Source organism: Oryx dammah, unplaced genomic scaffold (genome assembly GCF_014754425.2).
Source record: "Oryx dammah isolate SB20612 unplaced genomic scaffold, SCBI_Odam_1.1 HiC_scaffold_23, whole genome shotgun sequence".
Lineage (NCBI taxonomy): Eukaryota > Metazoa > Chordata > Mammalia > Artiodactyla > Bovidae > Oryx > Oryx dammah.
This window is the reverse complement of record NW_024070207.1, coordinates 57,405,972-57,428,696: the sequence shown is the minus strand read 5'-3', so window position 1 is coordinate 57,428,696 and position 22,725 is coordinate 57,405,972. Positions and strand designations below refer to the sequence as shown.

The 22,725-nt window shown below is 55.0% G+C and overlaps 1 protein-coding gene across 7 annotated transcripts in view; it reads right to left on the bottom strand.

Annotated features, from left to right (window-relative positions):
• ATP2B3 (ATPase plasma membrane Ca2+ transporting 3) overlaps positions 1-22,725 on the bottom strand; it is a 42,977-nt gene that overhangs the window by 5,097 nt on the left and 15,155 nt on the right. For 2 of the 7 annotated variants that reach the window (XM_040265471.1, XM_040265472.1), the window contains 9 exons: positions 19,809-19,988; positions 19,605-19,692; positions 18,815-18,921; positions 17,808-17,999; positions 16,256-16,469; positions 15,312-15,523; positions 14,029-14,136; positions 12,527-12,709; positions 7,495-7,581 (listed from right to left, as the gene is read on the bottom strand). In XM_040265471.1, coding sequence (XP_040121405.1) covers positions 7,495-7,581; positions 12,527-12,709; positions 14,029-14,136; positions 15,312-15,523; positions 16,256-16,469; positions 17,808-17,999; positions 18,815-18,921; positions 19,605-19,692; positions 19,809-19,988 — 1,371 coding nt within the window. Of the gene's footprint in view, positions 1-7,427; positions 7,582-12,526; positions 12,710-14,028; positions 14,137-15,311; positions 15,524-16,255; positions 16,470-17,807; positions 18,000-18,814; positions 18,922-19,604; positions 19,693-19,808; positions 19,989-22,725 lie in introns of all 7 variants that reach the window. The other 5 variants (XM_040265476.1, XM_040265477.1, XM_040265474.1 and 2 more) reach the window with 3 other exon arrangements.

The window sequence follows — 22,725 nt, the reverse complement described above, 5'->3', positions numbered from 1 at the left end:
CTCTCACCCTCAGCTCTCCCAGTCCACCCTTGCCAGGGCCATCCTCGAGGCTGCACTCAAAGACTCACTTGAATGCCTGTCACTAGCCTTCTTTGCTGCCTGGTGCCAAAGCCTGGCACAGAGCAGCTGCTCAGTCACCAACACGAGGTGCCAGGGCTGCCTGCTCAAACATGCACCTCTGGCTCAAGTCAACCTGAGTGTGTTTACAGCTGACCATGAGTCAGCTTCCCTCCAGCTTCCGTTTCCCTGTATCCTAATCTTGGGCTCTTAACAAATGGCTTGAGATGGATCTTACAGTGGGGTGTTTTCAGGCCACCTCCCACCAAAGGGCACAGCCAACCTCTGGGACATGGGTTTGGTGGAAACTGGGAAGACAGAACCACCCTGGAGGCCTGGGCTCACACCCGGGGCCCTGAGGATGTCCCCATGGTGAAATTGGTGCCTCCCTGTGAAAGCCTGGTCACAGCCAAGTGGATCCAGCATCCTGCCCTAGCTCCTCTCCTGGCCTGGGTCTGTCCCAGAGGCTGGGGCAAGGCCCTCAGGTCACCTCTCCATCTCGAGAACCCCAAAGGGATGTCACTGCACTCAAGGCTGCCAGTGTTGCCCACAGCTTACAGCCCAAGTCGATGCCATCAACACCCCCTGTACCACGACCACCTGCAGCCAGGACCCACCCTTCCTGCCATCCGCTGCCCCTGTACCTCCTGTGGATGGCTAATAGGCCTCTCAAACTGAAGGAGGTCCTGGAGGGACCCCCAGGCTTGCCTCTGCCTACCCTGCCCCTTGCCTTGACTTCCTATCCAGGGGGCAGGGCTCTGGCTGAACCTTGGAGGCACCCAGCACTGCAGCCCCAGGGCCGAACATCAGCAGATCTTGTGGCCTCTAGTTCTCAAACCTCTCCCCAGTGGAGCCCTTCCCACCTCCGTGGCTGCAGCTGTGTTTCCGGGGGACCACAACCCCCAAGCACAGAGACGCGGGGGGCCGGGCCCCTGGATCTTCCCTGGGTCCCGGGGGTCTTCCCTGTCTCCATCCCTTTTGTCTGACACTGAGTTGGGCCCTGCCCTTGTGTCTAGCAGGTGAGGACTCCAAACATCCCAGCAGCTGCTGAGGCAGCTCTGGGTCCTACTGTGGTGGCACTCACACCAGTCTCTGCAGTGTGGGACACCCCCACCCCAAGTCCAGGTGACTGTAAGATAATTTAAAGGTGAAAGAAAGACATGAAAAGCACCAGCCAGCGAAGAGGACTCCTAGGTTAGGGCAGGTCTGGCTGGGGCTGGACGCTCTCCTATAGTTTCTCGCCCCATCTTTCCTGAGACCCGTCGCAATCCCCACTTCCTGGCATCTGAGAACTGCCGTTTTTCCTCCTTCACTGCTTGGGCGTGCCGCCTGGCCATCTCCCTGTCCCTCATCTAGGTTATTCTTTGCCCCTCTCTTGGTCCTGCAGTCCTTCCAGCTGTGGCTACAGAGGACCCCAGCTTCATTTGGCTCTGTTCTCTTCCGCCCCTTGCTCTCCATGCCAATCCCTGTTTCCAGGCTGGACACCAGGTCATCTGGGCCTTTTCTCCACCCACATCTATGCATGTCCTGGGTGCTTCTAACCATCTGTCTGGTAAGGAGGCCCCATCTCTATGTCCATACTCAGGGCTCTGCCTGCTTCCTCAACTTTACCTCCCATTCCCAGGTCTCCTCCCTGGTCTGGCTGTTGCCTCTCTTGATCTCCGCTCTCTCTTGGCATAGAAGCCCGAGCCATGTTTTCAAACAAACACAGGTCAGACTGAATCACACCCTCCAGTGCTCCAAACCCTTCAGTAGCCCTGTCTCCCTCAAAGGAAAAGTACTGCCAAGGCCTGCCTTGGACCATTGTCTTCCTCTTCCTCCTTTACTTTCTGCAGCCCCCTGGCTCTTCCTCAAGGGGGACACTCCTGCCTCAGGGCCTTTGCACTGGCTGTTCCCTGTGTCAGGAAGGCTCTTCCCCAGGGAGCCTCATGGCTCCCTTTCACCTCTTTCCATGTGTAGCTGCAATCCACCCATCTCCCTCAGCAGCCCAGCACCTCTTCTGCCTCCTTTTCTCCCCAGCTCGGTTCACCTTCAAACACCTCACACATCTTATTTATTCTGTTTCCTGTCACTGGAACATAAGACCCCTGAGAGCAGGGGACCCACATGGACTGGCACATGTCTCCCATCATAGCTCCCCCAACCAGCACTCTCCACCCGCGTTGCTCAGAACAGTTAGCCTGAGTGTCCCACAGGGCCATTACACCTGCCCCCTTCCCCCACCTAGACTTTTCTTCCACCAGATCATCCCGTCAGCCTTGTCTCCTCATTTGGAACTCAGCTCACAGTCCACCCTCTAAGAGGCTGTCTCAGACAACCTTTATCCCGAACAGCGCCCCTAACGTTTCTCTTGTTCTCCTTCCTTTGGTTCTGAGGCTGGTGAGCATCTGCACTGAGTGCAAGCTTACTTCTTTATTGTCTGCCACCCAGGGCCTGCCTTCTTCTCACCCTGCACTCCTGACCTGCAGGACCACTGGGGCCACATGGAGGAGGGGTGCTTGTGTCAGACTCTGCCATGGGGCCATGCTACTGATGAATAGTTGGGGCCTGAGGAGGCAGGGTTGTGAAGGTCACGGCTGAAATTGGATGGGCTGTGCTTTGGTTTTGAATTTTAATCGCTGGAGTTTGCAATGGAGGTGCTGGTGGAGGCGGGGAAGGACCATGAAAGCAGACAGGATGGTGAAGGACTGAGGGAACACCTACCCTATTAAAGGAAAAGCAAAGGAGAGAAGAGAAAACTAAAAGCAATAACATCAGTCACAATAGAAACTGGGCCTGACGCCTTCTGTCCTGTGAGATGAACAGGCCCTGGGGGGTTGACATCCTCTCTACCCTCTGCTCCTGTCTCAGCATGAGGCTCACAGAACTCAGAATTCTTCCGGCCAACTCCTGCCCTGTCTTGCTCTACTCCCTGAAAGCCTGTACATGATTGATGGGTATGCCTGGCTCTGGACCAACTACTAATCCAGAACTTTCTGTAGGAGGAAGGAAGCTGGCAGCTTCCCTGGCATTGGGGCTTTGGATTTAGAGCAAATTCTGAACACAGCAGCCGGGGAGAGCCATGAGGCCTCCATGAATTTCAGGTTCTCAATTCCCAAACCCTCCCCATAGGCATGAAGGTGAATCATGACTTGAAAGCAACACAAAGACATTAAGGTGATGGAACCACAGTTGAGGGGACAGCAAGGGGAAGGTTCCCTTTCCTCAACCATGGAATTAGGAGATGTGAAAATGCAAACTCCAGAGTTGGCCCTTTCACTGAGGTACCGAATCCCAAACAAAAGACATGGATTTGTGGGTGTTGGCCAACCGAAAATGCTGGTGGCTGGTGAAGTTGTGAAGATTACCCCCCATTCTGTGGGCATGTGTGTGTGCCTAGGACTGGGATAGTCCAGCCTCAGTGGCTGGCATCAGCACAACATTGTACTCAATTGACCAAGGCATGGAGAGTCCTGGGCTTTTTGGGAGCTTGGCCTTGCCTCTCACCCCAGCCATCTCTAGCTTCAGGATCTCAACTAAGTCTCTTGAGCTGTCTCAGCCCTGGCTCCCAGCCCCTGGAGTTGGCCTGGAAGTGCCTACTGGGAAGGGCTCCAGAGCAGGGCTTCCAGGGTCGGCCTTAGGCTTTCAGCTGGTGTGTGCTTTTGGAATTGCCTGCAAGGTCCTTCCACGTGGTAGGGCCCCTACCTGCATGAAGGCTTGGGCAGGGTTGATACTGTTCCTAGTGTGGAGACAGTGTGCACACTGTCAAAGAGCCAACTGCAAATGCTGATACACTATTCCCAGAAACTCACAAGGGCAGAGTTGGCTCGAAACCAACGGATTTCCTGAGAAGGAAGCAAACTCCAGCAAATGAGACAGCTTTCACTTGCAGACTCTTTCCTCCATCCTCCATGGGGCTGCCTTAACTACTGCTCTGTGAGCATGTGAGGAGCACTCTCCCTGCTCTCCAGAAGGGCATGTCCATGGAAGACCCAAGGCCCCACCTAGCTGGGCTTTGCCAAGTTGGATGGAATGTTTTCACGTTGCAAAAGCCAATTAAAATAAAACAACTGCCATGATATGTTTCTGGCACGGCTGATCAGAACAAAACCGCCCTGAGGGAGTTCTTTTGGCCACATCTGACCAAAATCACAAGCTGCCCCTGCGACAGTAAACATTGGAGTAGAGACGGCTGGGCTGATGTGGAATGGGCTTTGGATGTGTGGCTGCGGAGGGCCTGGGGTGTGTTTGTGTGTCCCCCCTCACACCTGGGGGCAACCACCTGGCACCCTGGGCTTGCTGCTTATAAGTAAACCTGAGTGAACAGACATTCCCTGTCTGGCTCTACCTTTGGCATCCTGACAGCCAGCATTATTGTGTGAGAGTGTAATCAGGGCAGGAATGGGGGTGACTGACACACTAACAGAGGATAGGATTTCACACCCCTTTCATTTCCAAAAGACTGAAGGTGGTTAGTAAAGGATGAATTTCCCTAAGCCACTCATATGGGTGGCCTCAAGGCCAAGCATGGCTGAGGTCCTGTGAAATGAGGTGGCAGGCCAAGAATGAAATGGCTGTGGTGGGGCAGCCACTGAGCCAGGTGGGAGAAATGGCTGAGTGAGCAAGGAGGAGGCAGCTAAAGCCATTGTGGAGCTGGGAGGTCACTGCCTGTTGACCAGGGGTGTGGGGACCGAGTTAGGACTCCTGAATCCAGGAGCAGCAAAGACCCACAAGCACATATAGGCATGGGAAGCCGAGCTTGGGGGAATATCAGAGGTTGACTAGGAAGCATGGGTGGCTGTGAATGTGGGCACATTGAGCCCCAAGGATCACTGCATCTCTAGCCTCCCCCCAAACATCCTTTGGAAGGATTCTCCTCCCCTTCAGATTCTGAGGACATTCTCTGGTCACTTCTTCCATTGATGTTACATGCTGGGACCTGCATTGGGTGATCTGTGTCATGTTTCATTCTGGCCTTGAGACTCCTCGTCCACACCCTGAACCGGGCCTTCCACCTAGAGAGCCCGAGGTTCTCCGTAGAAGTGACACTGGGCTGAGACTGGCTGTGGTGCTCAGGACGAGGCGTGACCTGGCCAAGTGGTGGGCAAGGAGGACAGGAGCCTTCCTGAAAGAGCCAGGTTTTCCCAAGGAAACCTTGTGCCCCGTGACCACTGGTAAGTTCTGAGAGAGAGAGTTAAGGCCTGGGGCTGTCCTCTGCTCCACCAGGCCTTCCCCTGATTTGCATGATGTGGGTGCCAGGCTTGGTGATTTCTCAGGGTCTTTGAAGCTCAGACTGGGAACCAGTTTAGAGTTCCAAGCCAACCTGCCACGCGGTGATGGTGGGAGGAAGCAGTTTTGGTGGGCAGTATCTGGAATCTGGAATGTCCCCTGGTGTCACCTGGTCCTCCATCCAGCATCTTCCTCTGCAGAGGGGTCCTTTCCGAGGTGCTGTGCCTTTGAGGCCGCCCCTTGTGAATCAGAACATCAGAACCCTCCGCAGGTTGAAGGCACTCATCTCCCAGTGGCACAAGGTGTGGAAGGGACAGCGAACATTCTTCTGGCCAGGAGCTACTTGGGTCCCTGTAGAGTGCCTCCTACTCTGCACTGCTGGGCTCCCGGCAGTGGGAAGCGGAGTGTGGCACGTGGCCACAGAAAGAAGGAAGGCACTAGGAGCCAAGGAAGATACAGGAGAGACACTGCCCCAAGGGAGGAAGCTGGAGGCACCCAGACAGACAGGCAGATGGACAGACAGACAGACAGAAAGCACAGAGAGAGATGGCAAAGGAACACGTGGAGGAAGTGGGGCAGGGGGAGGGCAGCAGCTGCCCAGTGGGCCCTGGCCAAGCCTCCTGTAAGTCTCTCTGGGTGGAGTGGTGGCAACTCCCCTGTGTGATGAAGCTGGAGCTTTCCAGCTCACCCATGAGGGCCATCAGCCAGTATTTGTGGCTCAGGTGGGTGTCTCAGAGAGCATTCAAGGTAGCCGGAAGTATGTGTGGCCTGTGGGATGGAGAATGCATTTGTGTGTGTGTGCGTTCACATGTGTGACATTTCCAAAGGGGACAAGGTGACCCCAGTGGGGACCAGTGCAGCCCACATCCCTTCCGTAAAGGGCAGAGTGGCCTGAAACAATGGCTTATGCAAGAGGAGGAACACCCTCCACTGGGGACCTCTCACCAGTTCCTAAAAAAAAGAAGAAGAAGAAAACAAACAAACAAGCCAAAAACCATAAAGAAACTACAAGACAAAAGAAAAAAAGGAAAAGAGAAGAAATCAAGGTAAAAGAAAATCCCAGAGTCTGGTGGGAAAAGCATAGTTAACGACTCCTGTCTATGGGGAGTGGTGTGTTCTCGGAGTGAGAGCTGCCAGGTCACACTGGTAGGAAAGGAAAGAGGCTCATATCTGAAGGTTCACTGTTTTGTTTTTGAAAATGTCAAGTAGGTGACCCTGGGTGGTGGGGCACACATGGTTCCTTGCATTGTCATTCGGGGGACCATAGGGTAGTGGATTCAACGGTCTGATGGCTTTCGTTTTGTCTTTGTAAAGAAATGTGAGCAAATGTGGAAGTTTCTACCTCTTCAGGACTGCCCCTGGGTTCCTTTCTAAATGTGATGACATGGCGGGAAGTTTTCAGTGGAACGTATAGCAAGGAATCAATGTCTCCCAACTTCTTGAAGGAAGGAGGACAGAGAGTATGGACCAGATCAGGTTAAGACCTTCCAATCTTGAAGCCTGCTTGGAAAGAGCAAAGATGCATTGGGGACAAATGGCAATGTGGCCGAGGGTGGATGTGGGGCATGAGGAGGGCCCCTGGGGACACCTCTAATGCCCGGTGGCTCAGGTCTACTGCCTTTGGAAACCACCTCAAGGAGAGTTCTCGAAGCTGTTTCTTTAGTCCCCAGTTGGTGGGCTGGGTTCTTCCACTGTGAAAGATGCTGCAAAGGCTTCTCCTTCAAGTCCCGGAGACGGCCCTGAGCCCGCACGCCAACCTCATGCTGCCCCGCAGAACACTGACCAAGTGCCCACCAAGTCCCCAACGCCACTAGAATACGGCCCAAGTTTGTGAAGAACCATCAGCAAAGTCAGACCAGTTCAAGAAAAGAAAACCAATGACAGAAGGAGTACTAAACAAAAATAAAATAAACTACAATAAACCAAACAGAGAAAAGAACGAAGGTCCAGCAGTGCCATGGATTCAATACATTTCATAAGAGGCTATGGCTTTGGAGTGACACACCATCTGGTGGGAAGGACTGAACAGGGCAATAAAGAAAGAACGGAAAAGCCACGGTGCGCGGAGGATGCAAGACTGGAAAAAAAAGAGAAGGAAGAGTTGGAGGCTTTTTCCTCCCCAGAGATGCCATTTATGAGAGAAAAGGGGACTCAAGACTCACTCCCAGCGGCACTGGTGGGATTGGCAGCAGAGAGAATTACGTGAGTAGGGGTAGAAAGATTGGTTACGTCATGGAGCTGGCTGAGGACCGAGGACCGCCGGCGCACAGCACCCTGAAATGAACCGCTTCTCTTGAAGGTACTCACTACCTCCATCTGTGGGAGAGAAAATGAGATAAAGGTTGGCTTGCACTGTGGTCCTGGGGACCGCATGGGGGTGGGGCTAGGTGGGGACAGGGACCATGCTGGGTGCATATCGTGACAGCAAAGCCTCATAGGGGTCGCCGCGGTGCTTCCGGTGGGACCGTGGCCAAGGCCCTCAGCCTCTGCGTCATCCATCAAGACACGGTTTGCTGAGCGAATGATTCGGGCTCAGAAGACTTGGGGCGCTCGGGGATTAGTGATGAATCGGGTGCACCACAAACGATTTTAGGGAGAGTCATTTGCATTCACGATATGCTCACTGCAAGCCACTTGTCAATAAATACCTGTGTCCGGCAATACTTTGTTATCCTAGGTCAGTAGTGCTCAACTTTTTTGCTGCCCCAACACGTTTGAGGGATGTGACATGCTCCCATTAGGAACGAGGTCGTGGATGGTGGGGACAGCTGCCCTTTCCCGCCCGTCCTTGCTTACATGGCTCTAACCTGGCATCACTCTGCTTCTGTGGCTCATCCAAGTGACTGAGGGGTACTCAGAGGGAAATCTCAATGGAAGAATGGATTTTACAAGAGGGGGAGGGGTTTTCTCAAAGCCCCCGCTTTGTCTTATCAGAATGCCTACCCACAGAGCCACAGGCAGGGCGGGAGGAAAATGGAGAGATAGGTCTGGGGAGCAAAGATGGCTTTGGCTTTGGCCCTCACCCTTTAAGCTTCCAGGGAGCCTTTGGGAAAGAAGTGCCATGGGGGTGAACTTGCCAGAGACACAGTGTCTTCGGATTTCCCAACCCTGCCTTTGGCTGGCGGAGGGGCAGGGGCTGGGGGTGGAGCAAAGCCAGGCATGGGTTTCCAGGTGACTGTGGGTGGGTGGGCACTATGAATGTCCTGCCATCAGAAATCTGTGTGTCTAGATTCTGGGACACCAGCCTGCTGTGACGCACTTGGGGTGCTTCTTAGGGAATGACCTCTTGGGCAGGCTATGTGTGTGTGTGTGTTTATGGAATTTTTTGGAGTTAGAAAGTGGATCCAATTTCTAGAAAGTACCTATCTAGAACTATTTCTAGAGAGTTCACTGGATGATGTGAGCAGTATGCATTTTTGGAGCCCAGAGCACACTGGCTGCCTGCTCTGGGCCCAAGGCCATGGCCCCTGCTCCCAAGCCCCCAGGTGGCTACATGGTAGCCACCAGGGTCTGTGGTGTGTCTGACATAGGGCCAGCCTCTAGGAAAAAAGCAACTTGAGTGCTCAGATTCCCTCCATCCCAACAACAATGAAGACGTCATCATTTCAACCCTTGGATGCACTGTGAGACAGACTTATTGTTGTGTGCCCACTGCTGAGTGCCCATGGGGCTGGCACAGTGCTGAGTGCCCCAACACACTGAAGGAAGATGACCCATGCCATGATGTTGCCGTCTCTTTCTATTTCTTCCCTAGGTTGAGATGTTTCTAAGGTTACAAAGATAAGTCTGTCTCAAGAGGGGACTCTTACTGTGGAGAAGGCAACAAAGGAAGGGAAAAATGTCTTTCCTGTCTCTGATTGGGCCTCTCCAGGTGGTGTCCTGATGGGATGATGGTATCAGTCAAAATACCACATCATTTTCCCCTTGCCCCCACCCCATCCCAGAAGCCCCCACACTGGGCCAGGAACAAGGCACAGTCACTGCTGAAGCTTCTCTTTGCTTTATAATGGAATGCAAAATAGACTATATCATGAGTGCTTTGAAAAACTCTAAGTCCTTAGATTTGAGGACTCATTCTGGAATGAGGGCTTCTCTGGTAGCTCAGCTGGTAAAGAATCCACCAGCAAAGTAGGAGACCTCAGTTCAATTCCTGGGTCAGGAAGATGCCCTGGAGAAGGGGTAGGCTACCCACTCCAGTATTCTTGGGCTTCCCTGGTGGCTCAGACGGTAAAGAATCCGCCTGCGATATGGGAGACCTGGGTTTGATCCCTGGATCAGGAAGATCCCCTGGAGAAGGGAATGGCTACCCACTCCAGTATTCTTGCCTAGAGGATTCCATGGTCAGAGGAGCCTGGCGGGCTACAGTCCATAGGGTCGCAAAGAGTCAGACACAACTGAGTGACTAAGCACAGCACTGCACATTCTCAAATGATGTCCTGCCTGGTTGGTGCACTGCCATGATGGGTGGGCGGCAGGTTAGGAAAGGCCTCCATTTAGCAACATAAAGTTGTGGTGGCCTCTGAAATCTTGGGGGAGAAATTCTGTATTTTGCAAAAGTCAGAAATCTAAGGCTGGCTGTCTAGACAATGGTTCTCTTGGCTTGGGGTGTATATAACCTGAGGGACTTTAATTTTCCTGGGCTTTATTTTCTCGGTTCAAGTAGGTATTTTGAATGAAAAAGAACTTTAAAAAGTGAGCTACAGTTAACATTGGTTCATCATTCTTGAGAAGCACAGCGGATTCGATGTGACCAAGTCAAGGGGAGGGAGACTTGAGTGACCTTAGGTAGGTCCCTTCTCTCTGGGCCCCATTTCCCTGTGTGGAAAGCAGGGTCAGAAGTGTCAGACTCCGTCTGAGGGGACACAGCTAGCTGGGGCACCAGGGACCTCCACCCAGACACCTCGGATGGGGGCAGGGCTGCTGTCTTCAGCTCATTGATGGGACTGAATAGGCTCTTCCACACAACCTGCCTGGCATGACACCCCAGAGCCAGTCGGGGCCAGGACAGGGTGGGTAGAGGCTCACAGATGAGCAGCAGGAGGTCACAGGGGAGAGCTAGACAGCTGGCATCAGAGCCTCCTCCCATTCTACTGGGCACTCGCTGTTCTGGCTGGGCTGAAGACATCCTGGCCATGCTGGTGCTTGGGATGCCAGGAGGCATGAGCCAGAGGCTGGGAGAAGCCCCTTGGGACCCCAAGGAGCTCTTTCACATGGTGCTCTTTGGTGCCCCCTCACCCAGCCCTATAGGATCCCAGGCTCTGGGTGACCCGGGACCCTGCAGTTTTGGAAAGTCCCCCGGGGCATCCTGCCTGCCTCTGATGCCAAGTGGAGGCTCAGCTGAGTGTGTGTGCCCTGGTGGCAGCAGGGAGTGGACTCTGAGAAGGCTTCACGGGATGAGGAGCTAAGGAGGCCTGGGGCCCAGACAGCGGCCAGCATGGAGGCACAGCAGCATGGGGGAGCAGAGGGAAGTCTGGAAAGGCAGCAGGGGTTCTCGGGGCGCAGGGTGCATGGGTCAGGAGAGAGCCTGAGAGCTTCTGGCTGGGGCTCGGGGAGGAGAGAGGGGTGCCTGGAGGCTAGGACCCCAAGGTCTGTGCAGGAGCAGCTGGTGAGCCACACACACCAGGAGGGCACTTTGGGATGCACCCATGGTGATGGGTGAGATGCTGCAGGCAGACGCCAGTGAGAGCCATGGGCTGAGGTCCCCACCCAGGCCAAGGGGCCCATGGCGGGAAGTTGCCTAAACAGGGGCTGGGTAGTGTTCTTCCCTCCCGTGGGTCTCCAGGGGAAGAAACAGTTGGAGCTGGCTCAGGGCAGTGGGGATGGGGGTCCAGTACAGAGTGTGGAGAAACGCATGGGAGAAGCAGGGAGTGGTAAGTGTCACAGACTGGCTAGGTTGACAAAGAGCTGCAGGGGTCCAGGGTGGACACAGGAAACAATCCAGGCAGAGACATGGGTGATTAGGCCCAGAGGAGGCTGGCGGTGGCTGGATTACGGATGCAATGGCCATGCAGCCAAGTGTTCAGGGACACAGGAAGAGGGCTGGGGGCAGCTCCAGGTTCTTGGCTTGTGCAGAAGTGATGGAGCCATCCATCAGCGGCTGGGGGGCTGGGAGGAGGTGGGCTCGGGGTGGTGGGGCCTGTGGTCTGGGCTGAGCAGAGCCCCAGCCCAGGGCTGCTGGTTATCTGGCCAAAAAGAGGAGGAGGTGGTCGCCATCTGGAGGTTATGCAAGGAGGGCCAGGCTACAGGGAATGGGCGCCTTCCCCCTCCACCCTGCCCCGGGGCCTGTGGGATTTCCAGAAGCTGGGGTCACAGCCAAGAGGCGGGGGCAGACCAAGATCTCAACAGGAGGTGGGAGTGACAGGCAAGGAAGAAGGAGAGGGGACAGGAAGTTGCCAGGAGAGCAGGGTGGACTGCACTTCCTGAAAGGCGCTGGGAGGCAGCAGGAGGAATGGAGGGATGGCCCAGCTTGGGAGCCAGGAGGACGTCTCGCAGACTTTGGTGAGGACTGATGTCAGGCCATGATGAAATCACCAGGGAGTGCCAGGGAAGGACCCAGAGAAACAGCAAGTATGGAACATTCTGGCAAGAAGGCTGGCCGGGAAGAGGTGGGGGCAGGAAGTGAGGGTGGCTCTGTCAGACAGGCTCTCATGAAGCCTTTGCAAGTGCCCCCAGCGGGGTGCCCATCACGACTGTCTGACTTTCTAGAGGACAGCCACTGATGGCCAAGACCTTGACCAGCACTGACATTTGGAGATTGGGATGAACAGAATGGACCACCTTGGTGGCCAGAGTGTGCTTCCCAATGAAGTTTTCCCTAGAATTCTCAATATAACCCAATAAATGGTGAGTTTATCAAAGGCTATTTGAAGTGGGTGTCTGCCTTAGCCTGAGAAGGTCCCTTTCCCGTGACCTGGGACCACCCCCAGGAAATAAAACAAGTCCCAGTAGCTATTCGAATTGCAGGTGGCCTGTGCCCTCACCTCTCCAAGACACAGCTCTTGGTCACAGCAAACACTCTTAGCTGCCACCTGCACCCACTCTGGGGAGGGCCACCTGGGCTCTGAGGGGGTGTCAGGGAGAGGCCTTCTCAGTGACATTCTGTCCCTGGGCACTCCAAGAAACTGCCCTTGTGCTCATGGCGACCAGACCCCAGGGCCGCCCTATTGGTCTCAGGCTCACCTCACCCATTCTCTACCTCTGGCTTGCTGGGCCCTGTCTTGAGGTGGGAGAGCTGGAGTGGCCAAGCCTCCCAGTGGCTTACCTGTGTCTGGATCCGGTTGAGGCCCCGGAACCAGAGGATCTGGCCTCTGCGGAGCTCCCGTTCGGCATGGTCAATCTCTTCTTCTCCTTCAGCCAGCTCCTCGTCAGTCATCTCATCCTTCCCGGGCCCATGTCCTGCTTCCTTCAGGCACTTGAGCTGGCTGGTGGGGATGGTGGCAATGACCTGGATTGCCGGAGGTGAGGGACAGCAGGCAGAAGTGACTGTCAGAAGTGGGAGGGCTGCTAGGTCCAGGAAGGGATCCACACTGCCCACCTCCCTCAGACCCAGGCTAAGGCCACTCCCTCTGCCTGCCCTGCACCATGCTTGGCTACTTTCTCAAGGCTTCCTCCCAGTGAGGGGGCAGTGTGTGTGCCCAGAGGAGCAATGCATGTCACCTTTCCACACAGTATGTGACATAAGGGACTCGCTTTACCAGACCAAGGTCTGGCTCTGGCCTGGCTCCTGGGAGGAGACCTTTAGGGCCCTGCCTGATGAGTGGATCTTGGTTTGCTGGGGGCTGAGGGCCGGTAGTCTATGCCACTGGAAATCATGGAAATGCTGGAAATCATGGCAGCATAATTTCCAGCAGGGCCTTGGACCTCATACCAGCTTGACCTTCGGGGCCCAGAGATCAAGAAAATAAGGTGAGCCACATGGGTGCTCCAGGCCTCCAGGAGTGACTCCCCCTCAAGCACTGCTCAGGGGAACTTCCCTGGTGATGGTACCCGTGCATGTTGTCACATGTGGCTCTTGGGAGAAATTGTGCTGCTGGCGGCTCCTGTGGTGGGGACCTGGAAGCCTATTCCTGTTCCCTCCTGGATTTGCCCTATGTAAGCTTGATCTTGGATGTCCAACCTCCAGACAGTAACATTTGACGTTGAAGCTGCTTGGTCTATGATACTTTGATGTGGTGGCCTGAGGTGGCCCGAGACACAGGGTAAAGTACATACTGGACTCAGCCTCCTACACCAATGTTCTAGAACTCTGGAGAAATATCCTTAGGGGCCTCTTGTGTTCCCAGGGCCTGATCTGGCTCCTCCTGGCCTCTGCCCAGCCCCAGTACCCAAGCCCTTTCTTCCTAATGTAACCTTTGGCACTAGGAACTAGCTTTAGTGGCAGCCACAGAGTCAGAAGTGTGAGACTTGCCCTCTGTCAGCTCAGAGGATTTCCTCATTTCCCTTGAGACGTTCTCTTGTCCTCTTGAAGGTTCAGAGAGGTGTTGTGTAGCTTCAAATATGTGAACATCTTCCAAGTTACCCAATTCTAAAGCACGATTTTCATCTCCTACTGTGGAAAAGGGAGTGGCAGGCGGTTTTACCAGGGCCCGTCACATCCTGGCCATGGTCGTTTGCATGCTCTCCACTGATGCTGTCACTTGTGGCTTTGCACCTAGGTCATGGCCTGTCCCAGAGGCAAGACAGGAGCTCCTGGGTTGTCTTCACTTACTCAGACAATTGGGAAGGGAGCACAGGGCTGGAAAAGTGGCCGAGGCAGATGCTTACCTGTCCCCAGACTAGTTCCCCAACACCGACAAACAGGCACCAGAGCCACTGCTCCGTGGACAGCGGGGAACAGCTGAAGGGCTTTCCACCGAACTGGACGATGACAATCTGTGGGAGAGGGGTGGGCAGGAGGTGGGTCCAGCCAGCACCTCTAGCCCTCAGGGCACCCCTGCCTGTGGGCCCAGCTCAGGGAGTCAGAGGGCCTCCTGATTCACCCAGATAGACAGGCCATTCATGGGAGAATTCCTTTCTCCAGGCTCCTTCCCTTCATCTCCCCCTCAGCCAGTGCTGAAAAAAGCTTCCCAGACCGGCTGACCATAGGCTGTGGGTGTCATGCCAGATGGGCTCAGGGCCTTGCTTGTTGCCAGGAGCCCGCTGACCCTGGTGCCCCAGACCATCCTCTTTCCAGCATGCAGGTGTGGCTTGGCAGTGCTAGCCAAGTCCCCAGCTTCTATGGACATGGTGTTTGAATGTGCTAGGTGCTGGACACTCCAATGGGCCTCCTGCAGCCTCATCACTGCTCCATGGGAGGTGGCCTCTTCCCAAGGGTGAGCTTTCCAACTCCAGACCAACTGGTCCTGAGCTTGCACTCCAACTCCCTCTGTTCCTGGACTCTTACCCTCCACGCCAGTGTCCTCCCGCCTTAACCACCCAGGGCCAGGTCTTAGACCATGAAGTAGACAGCCATACACCCCAGAGCCAAGAGATTATTCATACCATCAGACCCTCAGCCTGCTCCCTCAATCTCACAGGTCCTGCCTTCGTTCCCCACTCTCCCTCTGCCTCCTGAGAAGCCTGGGTGCTTCCCCAGGTGTTCCCATGGTGTGGCAGGCCTTCCTCTGAAAACTGCAAGAAAAAAACTGGCCTATTGTCCTAGCCTATTGGCCTCACTCTGGCTCACATTTTCTATCAGTATGCCCTGGTTTTGAATGCTCAGCACCTCCTGGAGAGCTGAGTGACCAGCCTGGCACAGGGAGAATTGTCACAGGAAACTTCTGGAGCTAGAGTGGTCTCTTGCCAAGGAATCGAGTGCTAGACATGGAGATGGCAAACCTGTGAGAAAACCTGTGAGAAGGTCAGCTCTGGGGAAGATCCACTGAAACCCTCTGGAACTGAACAGGTGAGCCTGGGGCCAGGCCAGGGCTTTTGAAGACGAAGATGCTCAGAGGGCTGGGCATCGGGGAATGTGGGCAGGAGGGGAAGAGAAGCCAAGGCTGGTGTGGAGAGTGGGGTGATGGTCCCCTCTCCCCCACCTTTTCCAACAGTGGAGCCACCCATCCTACCTGGATGGCAAAGGTGCCTAGCACAATGGTGCAGAAGATGGGGTTGCTGAAGATGCCATGGAACACATTGCGCTCGCCATGGATCTTGCGGGCATTGATCTCGTTGAAGAGCTGCATCATGACGAAGGTGTTGAAGATGATAGTGTAGTGCTCGGAGGGTGGCGAGTGCAGGGGAGCGTTCCGTCCACTGTCAATGTCAAAGAAGAGCTCCCCTGCAAGCCCAGGGCCACATGAGGAGAGCTGGACCCAGGTGGGTGATACCTCCCACTGGGTGATACAGGGGGAAGTCAAGAGTCCCCCAGCACCCCTGGACTAACCCACATTAGGTCACAGCAAAGGCTGGATCCTGACCATGGGAGCTGTCACCCAGGATAGGAGTGTCCCCAGGACATGAGTGAAGACATTGAAACCCATTTGTGCATTGGCTTGAGCTAGGGAAGAAATGGGAATTGAAGTCTCAGGGCAGGCCTGACCCTCCTCTGCCCTGCCTGTCCTGTTACAAGGACCAACCTTGGCTTAGCCATGAACAGCTTCTGCTCCCAAGATTGCACAGAAAGGTCCCATAAGAGTATCCCCAGAAGCTATCTTTTGGTGCCCCCAAAAGACGTTTTGTGTGAGTATTACCCTTGGCCAGCACCATCCCTGCACTGAGCTTCAAGTCTGTTCCCAGGAATGTGTGCTGAAAGCCAAGCCACCAAGGGTCACCTGACCCATGGGAGCCCCCTGATATCAGGCAGAGAGGCCACAAACAGAAGAGGTGACAATCCCACTCCATGTAAATAAAAGAATCACATAAAAGTTGCTGATGCCAGACACAGAAGAAAACTCTCAGGATAGCAGTGAAGTGAGGGCTGAGGGGTCCTCACTGGAAATCAGATTCCCAAGTACCTGTCCCTTCCACTGCTACACAGGGCCAGAGGCTATGTGGCTCTGGATCAACCTACCGACAAAGAGCAGGGTGAAGATGATGGTGAGCTGGTAGACAGCATGGCCCAGGATGTTCTTCATCATGGTCCGTGAGATCAGGGGCTTGTCCCGGCCGTATGGCTTACGCAGCAGCAGCGACTCAGTGGGTGGCTCTGTTGCCAGAGCCAGAGAGGCGAATGTGTCCATGATCAAGTTCACCCACAACATCTGCACGGCTTTGAGAGGAGAGTCCTGTGGAGAGCAGCCAGTCACCCCAACATGGGCCTGGAACCCTCACTGGCCCCCCTACCCCCTGGGAAGAAACTCAGCTAGGGGTCAATGTCACTGGAATTTAATTCAAGTGAAATTGCAACAAATCTAGCCTTCCCGTAACACTCTGACATTTCTATCCCTATGTTTCCTTAAGGTGAGCAAAGAGTTTTCAATGGCTCTCAGATTGCTGTTCTTAAAATGTTGTTAGTCTCCCTTCTTCTCTGACCTGCTGGCATTGATGTAGAAGATGTGGTCCCAATTGTTAGCAGGAGGTTGCCACCCCCTTGTCAGTTGCCCCAGACCATAAAAGAGCATGATGAATGGGTGATCTCCTGTGCTCCCATGCCCACGGGCCAGGAAGAGGTAGAAACTGACCTGGGCCTTCCTCCTCATCACTTCTGACTTGTTGGTTAAAAATGAGCCTCACAGAAGATAGACACCAAGGACATCCTGTAGGAGTCCATTCCTATGAAACTTTCAGAACTGACAGATCCATGGAAACAGAAAGCAAATGGGTGGGTGCCAGGGGTAGGGGGAAAGGAGAGTGGAGTGTGGCTCTTAGTGGGTACAAGTATAGGTAACAGTTGCACAAGATGGAGACAGCCTAAAAAACCACTGAGTTGTACACTTTGGTTCAAATGGCTATTATGGTACAGAGGATGTTATGAGGATTTTATCTCAATTAAAAAATACCTTTGAAAGAGAGACAAATTCTGAATACTCACTAATGGGGAGAATTGGATGACAGAGAAAGGGGAAGAGGCTCCTGCAGAGGTTAACCACAGAGTTCCCAGCAGACCCAGGACAGGACTTGCACACACAAGTCCACAGTGGCCACAGGTGGAAACAACCCAAATGCCCACTGATGAAAGGATGCAGAAAAGCTAGGTGCTCCATCCATACAATGGAACATCAGTCTGCCATCCATAGGAATAAAGTACCTGCTACAACATGAATGTACCTTAAGAACATTGTGCTAAGTGAAGGAGCCAGACACAAATGACCACCTATGATTTGCTTCCATGGAGTTGAAATGTCCAGAAGTGGTGGAAGGCGAGTGGGGAGTGACTGCTGATGAGGATGGCACTCCCTTTGGGGTGATGAAAACATGACGGAACTAGACAGAGGTGATGACGGCACAGTGCTGTGAATGTACTTAAAAGTCATTGAATGGTGAATTTTTTGTTAGGTGAATTCTATCTAAACGGAAAAAAAGTCAGCAGCGAAGAAAAACCTGGCTTCCGCCACTGGGCCCTGAGGCCCAGGCACACCAGGTGGGAGAGCTGTGGTCGTGGAAGGGAGAGCCCTAGCACCCACCTGAGTGATGCAGGCGCCCGTGAAGGCCACGATCACAGCCACCACGTTGACCGTCAGCTGGAACTGCAGGAACTTGGAGATGCTGTCGTAGACGTTGCGGCCCCACATGACAGCCTTGACGATGCTGGTGAAGTTGTCGTCCGTCAGGATGATGTCTGAGGCCTCCTTGGCCACATCTGTCCCTGCGATGCCCTGGGGAGCACACACATTCCATGTCCACAGGCCCCTTCCCCAGCCCTCCTTGCTCACTCCAAACGTGTCCTCGTACTACAGAAGTTTTGCTCACAAATGAGGAAGACACCACGCCTGCAGTGGCCTCCCCCTGGTCTTCTGTCGGGTCCCTGCGTAAGGGGGGAGTCCCTGGGAGTCCCAGAGAGAGAACACGGCTTCCCAGCCCACACAGGTCACCATGGTGCTGCCCAGCTGGGTTCCTTCAGTGCCCGGAGCTTGGGCTGGGCCCCCTCTGGATATGGCCCTGGGAAGGACTGCTCTGTGCCCCGGGTGCCTGCACTCTGAGGGCCGTGCCCCTCCTTTGAGGTGGGCTGGGAGAGGCCTCGCTTGCTTTCTGCCTTTGGCAGCTGAGCACAGCCTGTTTTGTGCCAAGGCCACCCTGCTCAGCTGTTTTTACAGAAAGAACCAGCTTTATTTCAGCCACGAGTGAGATGCACAGAGGAAAAGCTCATGTGGGGACTAGGCTCATCACACTTGGGGCTGAGGTTCACTCGGATTGGACCTGGAGATGGTGAGGCAAGTTTTCAGCAGACAAGTCCCCACGACCCCCTAGCAATGCAGCCAGTCCCTCATCACCTTGGGTACCATCACACCAAATACCTTGGCACAAATCACTGGCAGAGGACTGGGTGGTCAGGACAGGAGAGAAAGAAATGTCTGGCACTTGTAAACTTGCCTCAATGCTAGCTCCCACATTCTTGCCCAAAGCTTATGCATTCTCTGTCACAGGGCCCCATCTGCCACGGTGACCCAGACTGGCACAGCAGGCAGCTTACCATGGCGAAGCCCACATCCGCCTTCTTGAGGGCTGGCCCATCATTGGTGCCGTCTCCTGTCACAGCCACCACCTGCCGTTGCTCACCTGTGTGGCTGTCGATGATCCCTGGAACATAGATCAGTGCAGGGCACGGTTCCTGCCATCTGCGGCCCCAGGTGACCAGCCCAGGAGCTGTGGGAGGCCAGTTGGCTCTGGAAAGCCTTTGAGATTGCCACCAAGCCTACTGCCTCCAACTCTCCATACACTCTATCACCTTTGGGACCAAGTCTTGCGTCTTGATTGGCAGCCGCCTCCTGCTTCTCCCACCCTGGTCCCTCACCCAGTGAGACAATACAGGGCGGTGGGATTTGGTACAAGGCAGGGGCCTGGCACTGGGTGACTTGGAAAAATGTCTCCTTCTCCCAGGCCCCAGTTTGCCCATCTGCTCTGATGAGAGGTTGGCCCCTGCTGGCATCTTCCATTGATACTGTGAGTGCAGGGGAGTGGAGGGGCAAGCTCTGGCTATTCAGCCCTTGGAGGGAGTCTCCATTATTATCCCCATTTTCCCAATGAGGAAACTGAGGTTTGGGAAGGACAAGTGACTTCCTCTGAGACAAAATCTCCAGGAGCCATGTGTCCAGAGCTGAGTAGCCTGCTTCTTAGGCAGGGCCAGACACCCGATTGGAAGCTCAGCATTGGGCATCTGGGAGCAGAGGACCCACAATCGAGGTGACAGCCACACACCCCCACTGTGTCATGCCCCCTGAGCCAGGGGGAAGGTGGGGCGATGAGCGAGCCCACTCCATTACCTTTAACCAGAGTATGTTTGTCGGTGGGAGATGATCGAGCCAGGACCCTCAGCTTAGGCCACACCTTGTCCAGACGCTCCTGCTCTATCTGGGAGGGGAAAGCACATAGATGCTGCAGAGTCTTGGAGGGGCTGAACCAAGGGGCAGGGTGAAGAAAGTGCCAGAACCCTGGACCCGCCGGGGCACTGATGGGTGGAGAACTACCTCGCCTTTCTCGTTTCGGATCCGCCGATTGAACTCTTTCCCCTCCAGGCACAGGAAGTCCTCCCCGGGCTGGATGATGCCGCACTTAGCTGCAATGGCGCGGGCTGTGTTGATGTTGTCCCCCGTCACCATGCGGACAGTGATGCCGGCCCGCTGACATTTGCGGATAGCTTCAGGGACCTGCAAGGGATAAGATGGGTGGGTGCAGCTGTCCAGGCCAGACGCACCAGTGTCTGAGCTCTACCCTTTCCTCCGTCCAGATCTGAGGTGCCCCTTGTCTCACCATGGGGCCTGGAGGTGGTGGGGGAAGTGGCCTGACCCACAGGGAGCAGTGTCCTCCCATCCCCTACCAGGTGCCTCCTTCCCTGTTCCAGTCCCAGGGAGCAGCAACAACTCAGACCTAGGCCCTGACCCCAGGAGCAAGGCTGAGAGAAGCCACGGGAATGCTGTTGAGCGGCACTACTGGGGCCGTGTCCAGCAAGGTGACTGTAGAAATCACCCAGTTTCCACCAGGGAAATGGAGACGCACAGTAGCTGAGCTAGGCCCAGCCCCATTAGTAGGCTAGCTGGTGGGGTAGCATGTCTGTGAGGTCCGGAAGGATGAGAAAAGGACTTCTGGTCCCAGTTGCCCCATCGATCAGATGGCAGGAGCCATCATGGGCCTCCCCTCCCAGGCCTTGATTCACTTGTCTCTGCATCTCTTATTTTATTTTTAAAATAATATAAAACCTAAGACTTTAACAGCTTCCCTGGTGGCTCAGATGGTAAAGAATCTGCCTGCAATGTAGGAGACCCGGGTTTGATCCCTGGGTTGGGAAGGTCCCCTGGAGAAGGGAAAGGCTACCCACTCCAGTATTCTGGCCTGGAGAATTCCATGGACTGTATAGTCCATGGCGTCACAAAGAGTTGGACATGACTGAGTGACTGTCACTTTCACACATATGTATTCACACACAAACATACACACACATACATAACACAGCTGGGCTTCCAGGTGGCTCAGTGGTAAAGAATCTGCCTGCCAATGCAGGAGATGTAAGAGACACAGGTTTGATCCCTGGGTCAGGAAGATCCCCTGGAGGAGGAAATGGCAACCCACTCCAGTATTCTTGCCTGGAGAATCCTATGGGCAGAGGAGCCTGGGGGGCTACAGTTCATGGGGGTCACAGAGTCAGTCACTCCTGAGTGACTAACACAAGACTAACTTTGGTAAAGAATCTTTCTGCAAGGCAGGAGATGTGGCTTTGATTCCTGGGTGGGGAAGATCCCCTGGAGAAGGAAAGGGCCACCCACTCCAGTATGCTTGCCTGGAGAATCCCATCGACAGAGGACCCTGGCGGGTTAGTCTAGAGGGTCTCAAAGAGTCAGAGACAGCTGAGTAATGAACACTTTCACTTTCAAGACTTTTAGAGCCATAGGGTTGACATGATTAGGTGTTCTCAGGGGGAAATGGACCATCGCTGTGGTTCCTCACATCTCCATTTTCTTAACGTAAGAGTAGATTCCAGAAAAGACAGAACAAGAGATCCCTCTGGTGCTGAGGGGGAAATGGGCTGTAGGGAGTGGAGACTAACTGAGAGGTGGTGCTCTTGTCCCAGAGAGTGGAGGCACTCCTGTTTTTTCGATGAGGATGGGCTGGTGAGCCCTGAGATGGCAGTGTGGAGGGGAGCCAGGGCGACAGTGCCTGAGGGCTGGGAGGGGACAGGAGGCTCAGAGCTCAGGGAACTGGATTAAGAGGTGAGACCTAGGCCTGTGACATGCCCAGATGGGGCCCTGGTGCGGGGTGCAGCCTGAGGAGACCCAGCTGCCTGCTGTGTCTGCTGGCCCCAGCGCAACCCTCTGTGAGCTCCCAGTGGGCACCACTGGAAGCCCGGGGGACAACGTGAACCTGGGGACGATGTGAGCCTGGGGACAGAGAGTTAGAGAGCCCGCCGTGTCGTGGGTGTGGCCTGGCAACCAGGCCTGGGCACCGGGGACAGAGGGGTGATGGGGACACACACGTGTGGTGGCCGGGGGAGCATGGGCCAAGGGTGGGGGGCAGGGCATCCATGAGACCCCAGGGCAGGTGGCCAGTAGGCTGGGCCAGGCGGGCTGTGGGGGAACCCTGGCCTGGGACGTTGGGGCCCACTGGGGGCCCCCAAAGCCAGGGGGTGGTGGCTGTGATTTCTGCTGTGGAGAAAGTAGGGAGAGGATGGGTACCCAGGGCTGGGACAGAGTGACCTTACACATCCTGCCAAGTGACCTAGAAGCCCCAGCCCTGGGAAGGGGCATTGCATCCTGCCCCTTCCGTAATGTGTGTGTCTCCTCACTTAGCCTCGATCGAGGACCCTTTCTGCTTTTTGGGGATCCTTGGGAGTTGCCCGGAGACACCCTCCCTTCCAGCAAGTTCCCTCCTGGCTCTGAAGCGTCTGGTAGCTGGCTCTCTGCTGTCACCCAGTGGTCATGACGCGCCTGAGCACGTTGAGCTTTGATCTAGCTTCTGCTTGTCTCTGAGTGGCTGCGGCCCCGCTGGCTCCCTCTCTGGTCTGAAAGGCCCTTGGCCTCCCAGGCAGGTAGCAAGAAGCTCCCCTCCGTCTGTAGGTGCCCTCTCCCTCATCGGGTGACTGTCCTTCCTCACCTGCCTCCCTGCTGTCCCAATGGACACAGCCCTGGTCCACTGATGCCTAGCGGCTCCATGTCTGCATGAGCCCCCGCACCCCTCTGGCATAAATACAGCATGCCTACAGGGGCCAAGTGATCCCCCAGGGGCAGAGACATGCCACTGCTAGGCCATCTTTGGGTTGCAGCTATCCCAGGCCCACAGACATCCTGGCAAGTCTAACAGTGCCATCGGTCTTCTTGCCTGCCATTGGGACCCAGGGTGTCCTCCTTGGCCACCGCCTGCTGGCTGGTCCCCATGGTAGGGGGGGCATCCTGC